The following is a 10,741-nucleotide window of genomic DNA, read 5'->3' as shown; positions in this document are numbered from 1 at the left end:
CAAAGCCATAAAACCTCCATTATTGTGGTAGTCTACAGTCTACACACAGAGGAAGTACATGTCAATAATCTATAGTAATATATAAAGTGAAAAGGGGTTTTGGGTGATAAATTTTACTTTCCCAAAATACCCCTTTCATCTTTTATAATTTTCAAAAGAAAACTACCATAATTTACAAAATATAACTACCATTTTAAAATAAAAAATAAAAACTACCACCCATTTATTTTATTTAATTTTTTTTTTTTTAGGGAAATCATATTTTGCATGAAAATTAGAACGATTTCCCTTAATATTGTTAAAATAGAAATTAATTCCCATTATGCTTCGTTTTAAAAACAAATTCCCAAAGTAGTGTCCACATAGGATTGGTTTTCGGTTCAACTTAAAACCGCTAACGGTATTAGCGGTTTTGCAATTTTTGTAAAATAAAGTCAAAGAGACCTGTTTTATTGAAAGGCGGTCTCTTTGAAGTTATAAGTGTAATTTCTTGTTGTGGTCTAAGAATTAACAAGAACACAAAGAGACCTGTCGTATTGAAAGGCGGTCTCTTTGAAATATTTTTCCTAGACTATGCCTTGTGAATTAACCAAGGACGCAAAGAGACTTGTTATGTTAGAGGCGGTCTCTTTTTTAAATCCGCTATCACCATTAGCGGTTTTAAGTTGAACCTAAAGCAAAAAAACGATCCTACGTGGACACTATGTAGGGAATTTATTTTTAAATCAATGTATTATGGGAATTGATTTTTATTTCAACAATATTATGGGAAATCTCTATGAAAATTATAATGTACTCATATCTTACCTTTTATTCTCTATGATTTCATCAATTTATAAACCCACTAATATTTTTTTTATTAGAATAAAGTAGATAATATATTAGGAAAAAAAAAATTAATCGAGCCGTGCATATTAATTTCTTATGTTGCACACATAATTTGCGTGTGTCTCACAGCTTGTTACTCTAATCATAAATGACAATAGCAAATGTCAGTTAGATTGTTGGTACTTTTAAACCTCATGTTGGTATAATTATTACACCAATATAACGTCTTCTAATTACAAGTACAAATCTTTGTTATTGTCATTGTAAACAAGAGTAGTATTTCTTTCAAACGACCTATGTCTGCTCGATCATTTGCTTATTTTGAGCTCCTTGACGCTTTGATTTCAAATTGTAAAACAAATCAAGTTTACAACAAAAATAATTAGTTAAAGGTAACAAGACACTATTTTGTATAAAGACTTGAACACAAGACTTTTAAGTCAAATTCAATGCGCTACCACTATGGCAAAGCTAATTTGATGTTATTTATTGCATTAAAATTGTATTTAACCTATAAATTTACATCTTTTACTTAATAAAATTTTAAAAAATAAAATAATGGCGGGGTCGGCGCCACCCAGGCCCCTTCATAGCTCCGCCACTGCGTGTAGCAACTGTAGCACCTTAAAAAAAATTAAAATATTTCTCTAATGTTCAAGTATATAATTAACAATGAAAACATTTCATTGATGCACAAAAAGATTCCTTGCTTCATTAGTAATTATGCCTAACCATGAGTTCGAGGATTAAGTATAAGATTGCCAAAACCAATCTTAGTTTAATTTGCACGTTACATATTACTTCCCTAACGATCTCTTGTTCTCTCATATATACTTCTACAGTTCTACTGTATATTATTCATACTACAATGCAATTACCTAAATGCATAATCGATCTGCTTAGATTTTTTCAATGATCTAGCTAGTAGTTTGCATATATATATATATCAAGCTAGGGAAGCTGCATATTTCTCCATAGAGAATATATTTAACGAATAAGATCAGTTTAAATACATAGAAGCTTAATAGATTGTTCTAAGTGTTGTATGTGCGCATAGAAAAGGATAATGGACCAGCAAAAGAAGCATCGCCGAAGGTATAGTACTTTCTATTCATGCCTTTGAACTTTACCATTTATCAAAAAGACCTACTTCGTATATATGTACGTTAGTACATGTACTTTTGCAAGAGTATATAAGATATAATGTTTGGCATGATAGAGTATATAATATATTCCCGGGCCTCAACTATCAGTTTAAACTTTTGGTTGAATTGGTCCTTTACAACTTTAAACATTCTTAACACAATTGAAATTATATACCGTTGTTGCACCACAATGTGATGTATCATACTCCGTATATCATCATGCCTCTGTTTTTGGGAGATTTTGAAAGTATTTAGTGTGTCACCATATAATAACAATCTTGTACACAAATAAATACGGAGTATAAAAAAAGAATAAAAATATATTTCCTTTGTCCCGTAATTATACATACAATTGATTATGAATATTTGATTATCATTTAGCAAACATTATTATTGACGTATAGCATACATATTAGAGTGAGTTTTTCAGACGTACAACAAGAGAAACCTGAAGATTACATAAACAACAGAGACATTATGAAATCAGAATCTTTTAGACGAGGTACTTTTCTTAAATTAGAAACTTTGCATTTTTTGTTCAATAACTATACTATTTATATTATATCAACTTATATTGAAATCTTACTTATGAAATTCTTGGTTTTTGAAAGGGAGCTCAATAATGAATAGCAAGGAAAGCGATCAATTCGCAGCAACCATTGCAGCAGCAGCTTATGCAATATACTCCCTAGAAGAAACGAGAGCCGAGTTCGAGAAAAGAATGGTAGAGAGCTTTAGAGAGGATCCTAATTCAATCAAGAGCAAGAGCAGGATACATAGTCGAGATGATAATTCTTTTGAACGGTCGAGTTTAGGAAATTTGATGGGTCAATCATCACAAGTAGAAAGGAGAAATGGTGGTAAGGTTTCTAAATTTGAATGATCCAAACAACGTTTAGGAGCTTTCATACTATGAACGACGCAACAAACTTAGGCTTTGATACCGTGTTAAAATTTTGAAACAATATAAAATAAGTCTGGGTAACCCAAACAAAGAAGAGGGGAGTTTGGTCCACAAACAAGGCTTCGGAACTTTCATACTTAAACCAATTGGCAATAATAGGAGTAACTCCTCTATCTTATAAAGTGGAACCACCTATCTTTTTCTCCAATATGGAACACTCACAAGTGGGCTACAATGAATTTCAACGATAACATTAATTATTTGCTTTTTCTTAAAAATGGAAATATAATTTATTTATCATTAGACTCGAATAAGAACGGACAAATAAATTGACTCAAATCAAACACGATCCAAACTATTTGTTTGCACGCCATCTTTAAGAATATTTGCCTATCATCATTACTTCATTAGTAATGTATTGGCTTAGCTTAAGTAACCCTTAGTTTTAACATTAACATAAAATTAATTTTATACTATAATTTTGGATCTCCCTTTACCTTTGTTTATTTAATTAGTACGTATGTTAAGTATGACATACATTACATTCTATGTTTAACTACGGTAAGATAACATATGTACAGATGATCAACGTTCAAATTCTATGTCAAGGATTTCTACAAGAGCTATTGAAATAACAGGATTAGAGCAAAGGGGAAGTAGAAGGTTGCCAAATAAAGCAGATGAATGGGAGCAAGCGCGATTAGCCAAAATTAATAATTGGTACGTAATACATATTACACGAACAATATTCATATGATTGTACACATACGTACATAAACATCAATAATGAATAAACAGCAGAACTAATTAAGGGTGCTACACATTATTAGGTATGTGAAGATGAGTAAGAAGATCATAGATTGGGAGAATGAGAAGAAGAAGAATGCTAACATTTCCATGGAAAGAAGAAAGGTAAATTCCGATATATATATTCGAAATTATAAACTATTGTACGATTCATTCTTTGTTATAACATATGTTGATAATATGTTTTCAATACACGAAAATGTTATTGTAGGCTGAAATAGAGAGGTTAAAGAGGATAAACTTGCATCATTACCAAAACAAGTTAGATAAAATTGAAGATGTAGCTGTAGGAGCAAGGAAGCATCTAGAAGAGAAGAAGCGAAACGAAGAAGCTTATGCAAAACAACAGGCTAACAAGATTAGATCAACAGGAAGAGCTCCTGTTCAATGTTTATGTTTTGATTGTTAAATTAACATGTATGTACCTAGTACGGAGTACTAATTAACTATTACGCCGTAATTTAATTAGTACACCGTATTTCGAGTAAGGATTATGAGAAAATGACCTAGCTTATTAGCTTATAGATATTATATCGATCATTAGCTAAGATATTCAGATGATTAATCATGTTATTGGCTAAGAATAATAACTCCCTTCGTTTTAAAAAAGAAAAATTGCAACACTTTGACTAAAAATGTGAGAGCTTTTTGGTCAAAATGTTGTAATTTTTGAAACGGATAAAGTATATATACGCAAGTAGCTAGCCGGGCTAAAAACCTGGGTGTGATCAGCGAGTAGAGGGCCTGGATTGAGGTTGTAGTGGGCTTTGGAGTACAATATGTGGATCTACGTTTGTCTCATGACATATTGACGTATAATAATGTACTAGCTTTAATTTAACTTCCATGCATCTTCTTATGCTTGCAAACGAGAGAGGTACACATAATTTAGAGTTTGTAGTAACTGAAAAATACAAAACCAAAAACTGAAAACTATGGTAAAACTGAAGACTAATAATGTTTGGCTAATCAATAAGGTATATACGTACTAATTACTATTACTACTGCACACTCTTTTTACCATTGATATGCTTAATATGCAATATAACTAAAATATATTGATACGTCAAAACTATACATCAAAACGAACTAGTTAGATTCCATCCAAATATATTTTATTTTACACTATATATAATATAATACCTGTATAAATATCGTTCGTTAATGGTTGGGAAATTCTACATACCGCCTTCCAGAATCAAAATTCTATTTGGAAGACTCCTTTTTTTTGGCATTTTATGTAGTGGCATTAGGGAATGTCTAGATTGATAAAAGTGGCCTATTTGTCATTAAATCGGCTAACCATAGTTTAATGGTTGATTTTAGCCATTCTAATTTAATTAAAAGACGATTAACCCACCCCTTTTTAATTATTATACCCTCTCAGCCGAATTGAAATATATCTCTAGCCCGTCAACACCGCCACCACCAGACCACCACCTACTTAAAACTAACCACCCATCTCCTAAACACCCACCCACCTCTATAGCCACCAAGCCCACCACCACCTACCCAAAACTAACCAACCAAAACCAAAACCTCCACATGATTGTGTAAAAGCCAATCTTCATTCATTTTATATATGTAAAATATCTTATAGCTTCTTGTTGAGTTTATCCGCCTATAATCTAAGTTGTTTGATGATCATATTTTCAAACTAAAAGCCAAAAGCCGACCAAAAAATGAATACAAATTGAATAAATTCCTAGACAAGCCTAAAATGGCTATTAATTTCTCAAGCCCACTTACTCCAAAACGCTACTCAAATACAGGTTGGTTACAAAGAATAGGGTTTCGTACAAAAGAAAGGTTGGTGTGCAATAAAGGCTTGTGACAATAACATTAGCCTTAATATGTGGTAAAGAACTTAAGACCTCGATTCATTGATTCTTTGTACATGATCATAGTCAATCTATGCTTGCTGCCATTATGAGTTGGTTGCATTTACAAATTACATAATATTTTCAGTTTTCACACCTTATATAATTCTAGTATGTGACATCAAAAGAAGTTAGTTTTGCTGACCTTACATAGAAATTTATGAGACAAGAGGCTTTAATGCTAAATGGTAAATATACTCTTTTCGTTTCAAATTGATAGGTCGTAATTGATTGGAAGTCAGATTTTAAAATTATAATTCTTTGCTTAGGATATCATAACACATGTACCATAACCAAAGTTCATATTTTATGAGTTAAAGTACCATATATAATTTTCATGCACTAGTTTATACAATACGCTATCATTCACAATATAAAATAATTAGCTGTGAGAGTGATAAGCAAAACTTGAAATTGAACCATATCTATAATATGCCGCTTTGTGACTGTCTATACACTTAAAATAAATAACAAAACAAAAAACAATCCCTGTGTTTTTGTATTGTACATTTGTACTTGGTCCTTGGTATATCTAATCTATCTAATTACCAAATAATTAAATTTTACATTTTTTTAATCATTTAAAGTACTCCATATGCTAAGATATATTTGATGCCTCCATTGCTGAGACAAGATAGGCTTGATCTGACATCTTATTTTAAATCTACCATTAGAAATGCAAAAACGTGTGTAGGCATTATTGTATACCACAAGGGATCAAGTTGGTCATACATATAAGAAAGTAGATCACATATTAAAATTAGAGGATAATAATTTTTGACATTCTTTTATTTACATTATAATAAGATTTCTTTCAATATTATAAGTATTTTATATTTTTAGTCGTTCTTACTAGAAATGATAAAATATAAGCGCGTAATAAAACTAATCTGTAATATACATCAACTTTATTTGGTCAGCATTCACATAACATCATGCCATATGTCTAAATCGCGAATTCAATCATCTCTATGTGTTGGTTATCAAGCTCTTTCGTTATATTTATTGTTTGTTTTTATTCTTTTTCCTTTATAATCAATGGCTAGCCATTTGCCCATACTCTAAGATATGATATCAAATCTCGTTTGCATCATTATCCTCTTCGTAAAGAAATTACAGGTCAGAGTAGGTGGCTGGAATGAGGGGTTGTAAACTGACAGTTAGTCATTTGATAGCATGTTATTTGCAACAAGATTGGAGTACATGGAAGGGCACAAAGCTGCGAAGAAAATGGGCATCGAGGACCCCATTATTTGCTATGTTTTTTCTAGATATGGCCCAAAAGTGGGTTGGAAATTAGAAGCCAAGTATAATGTTTGATGCATGTATCACCATGAAATTATAATTATTGTGAGTGTAAGTCATTCTCAAATCTTTTCATAGCCTCATCTATTCATTTATAACTATAACCCACCGCCGATGATATTTATCATATAATTAATGTTATTCAATTGTTTACGCGGAATTTTGTTTAACAATAGAGCCGACAATACGTTTAAGAAAAATTGTCAATTACTAATTTATTATCGCTACACAACATATCACATATGTTGTTTGAGAAATATGCATGTGTACCTTAATCAGAAATTTAACTCAATTATTATACAATGATTAGTGAGAATTTGGTTAGATGGTATATTATTTATTGTAATCATTGCTAATTCATCAACATATGTATGTTATGGAAAATATTTCTATGAATGAATAATTGGTGGATATAATGATCGACCCCAAGTCCACAACCCTTACTTCCAATTCCCTAGTTTCCTACATCAAGTTAATAAGACTATTATATTATTTAAGATATAAATTAAATTCAAGAGATCAGAGTTTTAACAATGCATTAACAACTAGAATACTAGTAGATGATGATCAAATTTGTGTAACAAATTTGCACCTAACCACAACTCATTTATGAATTATTAGATGATTGTGGTGCAATTTTTTTTTATTATTATTTTTTTTTTCTACAAAATGAAAATAAAATTCTAAAGGTACAAATTAAAGTCGGCTAGTTCATATAAGAGCTAGAACAAAAAGGGATAAGTCCGAATTGCAAATGATCGACTTTAGGGTAGGCATGGTCTCAAAATCCTAGATTGATGGAAAGAGAAAGGCAATAAGCATCCAATCTTAGCTTGTTGACAATGGCACATCATAACATTTAATAATTAGTGTCCAATCTTCATCCATGTTTTAAGTTGGCTTTAAGTGTATTCAATCAAGTTTTGGATAAAAAAGCAAGTGAGTAGGTTTTTATCCATAAAATCTTGGAATGTGTGTTTATTTTAATGATTGGTTGAATGTTAAATAACACACTCAAGATCAATTTTTTCATCACAAACAAAATACTATTGTTTAAAGTTTTCAAAATAGGAAATAAAGCAAGTAATAAAAGGGAAATAAAGTGAATAAAGTAATCAAATAATGAGGAAATAACATTTAGTCCTTTATCAGTCTCTCATCGTTCAACCTTTACAATGTAATGTAAACTTTCATAATTCATGTTATTATATATATCTAATAAAATCATGCTTTAATTATATCCATAACTAAGAATGCTTGATTAAGTTTATGGAAAATTTTGCATCTCACAATGATGAGATTGTAGGATCGAACCTCATTAGATGCATTTTGAGATGAGGATTCCTTTACTCTCCCCCAAGAACACAACTCAAATCTGGTTGATCTATAAAAAAAAATCCGACTTGATAAGGTATTTCTCCTTACCTACAAAAAAAAAAAAAAAAAAAAATTATATTCTCTATGTGTTGTTTTAAGTGTTACGTACACTTTGATCAAATACGTATGCAGAGACACAACTTTGACCGTTAATGTATTTAATTATATAGTAGTAAAGTTATAAGAAAATTGATATTATGAAATATACATTATGACGAATCCAACAATGGAGTAGCATTTATTTATTTTTGTATATTAGTAAAATAATTAAGTAAAAAAATTAAATGTAACACTTTAAAAACACATAGTAACGGCAATACGAGTAATTTTATTTTTATTTTTTTAAATACCTTAAGGTATTTAGGGCTTGTTCTCTTTAGTTTAATTTCATTTTAATTTAGCTTCAATCAATTCAGTTCAGTTCAGCTTAGCTCCTAATTTTCTTCTCTTATAAACAATTCATTTTAACTTTATTCATTTCAGTTCAACTCCAATCAATTCTATTCAATTTAATTTAATTCAGTTTAGCTCAATAAATCACAGCAATCACTTAGCAGCTAGCAAGAATCAAAGGAGGAGTCAATAGAAGCCACAGGTTAGGCAGTTGAGAATCTCAATCTCTCATCTTACTGGTTGAAAATGATTGGCAGTGACACATGGTGGCCATATAAGAGGACCATGGTAATTTTAAAATGAGTGTCAAAACATAACATGTGGTACTAAGGACATGTAGCATTGCTGATGCAAGAAATAAAATTCAAAAAAACTTGCATTTAATTTTATGTTATGGTGCGATAAATGATTTTCTGATGTTTTCCCACTACGCAAATAATAAGCCAGCCATTGTTGACTTTTCAATAATACCTATTATAATACGGAGTAATAATTTGCCGAAAAATAATTCTCTCACCATTTTTTGTAAGTGTTACTATTTGATTGGTACTCATTTTAGATAAATTAATTAATTGACTTAAATATAAACAATTGTAATAAAAAAAAATGTAATTTTAAATGGTTATTCAACATCCCGAAAGGTATTTGGTAGCAAGATCTTTCTTAACTAAATATCAACATATGTTATGTGAAATGCTTATTTGTAACCTTAGCTACATAAGTCATTAATCTTAAAATCATCCATTTAGCAATTAGTAGTATTTCATACATGTCCAATGAAGTCACTCTCATAATCTTAAATAAATAATCCAAATTTGAAAATTTTGAAATTGCATTGGATGGCTATGTATATGTATATGTGTAAACTGGCGATAGGCCAAAAAATAATAATAATAATAAAAAAAAAACTAGGGATAAGCAATGTAAGCTACACCATTTGTGAATATTAGGCTAACAACACCTGACTTGTGAATATTAGGCTAACAACACCTGACCCGACCCGAAATCGACCCAAAATAATCATGAGAAACCCGAACTCGACCCGAACCGAAGCCGAACAACTTGAGATAAAATCAGGTAGGTTTTTGCTTGACTCATTGTAATAATAAATACTTTAATAATACAATATCAAAGTTTTTTGGTTTTTACTGATACAGATATGAGTATCGTCCTTTCGTATATAATTACAAATACAATATTAATAATGATCAAAGAAACAAAATAATATTGTATTCTGTAGTTTTCTAATATACGAGTATAAGCACACTATCTTAAACATTGCTTTAAAAGTTAAAACGTGCAACAAAAAGTACCTTAACTAACACCAAATAGAGTACTTCCATAAAAATATAAATTAAAGAGTAGTTGAGTACTAATTAGATGAAACTTACTAGATTTGTCAAAATAAATCAATTAATATAATAATTGTCCTAATCATTAGTTTCTTGGGTGAGTTGGGTCCCTTCCACCAAACCCTCATCAATAGACGACGAATCCTCTCAACCAACCAAATCTGGAATTAAGAAGACATTAAATTATGTGGCCTTTAACTGTAAAATACAAACAAACAAGTAAAGGAAAATCTTTCAGGTTTTTTATATTCCAATGTTTCCAAAAAGATGGTAATTATTTCCTTTTTTTTTTTAACCGTTGTACTGGACTACAGGACTAGTAGCTCATCCTCAGTCGAGTGTTTCACTTTTTAAAAGTAGGTTTTGAAAACGAGTGTGATTTGTATCTAAATAAAAGACGGTTATGTTTCTTCACTTGAAATAATGTGATTTGGTCTGTATTTGAACTTAATACTCTGTATTTTGTACTCGTATTAGTTTACTAGTAAGTTATAGTTTGACCTGACATCTTGGTTTAGTTATAAGCCGTATGTGTTGATCGTATAGTTATGCGAATATATAGCAAAAAAAAAAAAAATCAAGATTAATGGCCTGTTCTGATTTATTAAACTAAGCTGAACTGAACTGAAATGAAATGAATATTTTATGAGAGAAGGAAATTAGGAATTGAGCTGAACTAATTGTAGCTGAACTGAATAGAACTGAACTGGAATGAAGCTGAATAGAACATACCCTAATCTTGTTAAATTG

The 10,741-nt window shown here is 30.4% G+C and overlaps 1 protein-coding gene across 1 annotated transcript; it reads left to right on the top strand.

Annotated features, from left to right (window-relative positions):
* Positions 1 to 1,649: 1,649 nt before the first annotated feature.
* LOC110700815 lies at positions 1,650 to 4,508 on the top strand. Its single transcript, XM_021878404.1, has 6 exons — positions 1,650 to 1,923; positions 2,390 to 2,475; positions 2,585 to 2,833; positions 3,459 to 3,597; positions 3,708 to 3,789; positions 3,896 to 4,508. The coding sequence occupies exons 1-6, from the start codon at positions 1,895 to 1,897 to the stop codon at positions 4,091 to 4,093; spliced, it is 783 nt and encodes a 260-aa protein (XP_021734096.1). The 5' UTR covers positions 1,650 to 1,894; the 3' UTR covers positions 4,094 to 4,508.
* The last annotated feature ends 6,233 nt before the right edge of the window (positions 4,509 to 10,741 follow it).

Source organism: Chenopodium quinoa, unplaced genomic scaffold (assembly GCF_001683475.1).
Source record: "Chenopodium quinoa cultivar QQ74 unplaced genomic scaffold, ASM168347v1, whole genome shotgun sequence".
In the NCBI taxonomy this organism is placed as follows: Eukaryota; Viridiplantae; Streptophyta; class Magnoliopsida; order Caryophyllales; family Amaranthaceae; genus Chenopodium; species Chenopodium quinoa.
Note: the sequence above shows the minus strand (reverse complement) of the source record. Positions and strands in the feature narration are given on the sequence as shown.

What these genes read in the sequence shown, in the direction of transcription:
- LOC110700815 (XM_021878404.1), top strand. Translation starts at nt 1,895, where the DNA reads ATGGACCAGCAAAAGAAGCATCGCCGAAG. An exon ending in CAAAAGAAGCATCGCCGAAG is followed by an intron (nt 1,924 to 2,389) that starts GTATAGTACTTT and finishes CATACATATTAG; the next exon opens with AGTGAGTTTTTCAGACGTAC. An exon ending in ATCAGAATCTTTTAGACGAG is followed by an intron (nt 2,476 to 2,584) that starts GTACTTTTCTTA and finishes GGTTTTTGAAAG; the next exon opens with GGAGCTCAATAATGAATAGC.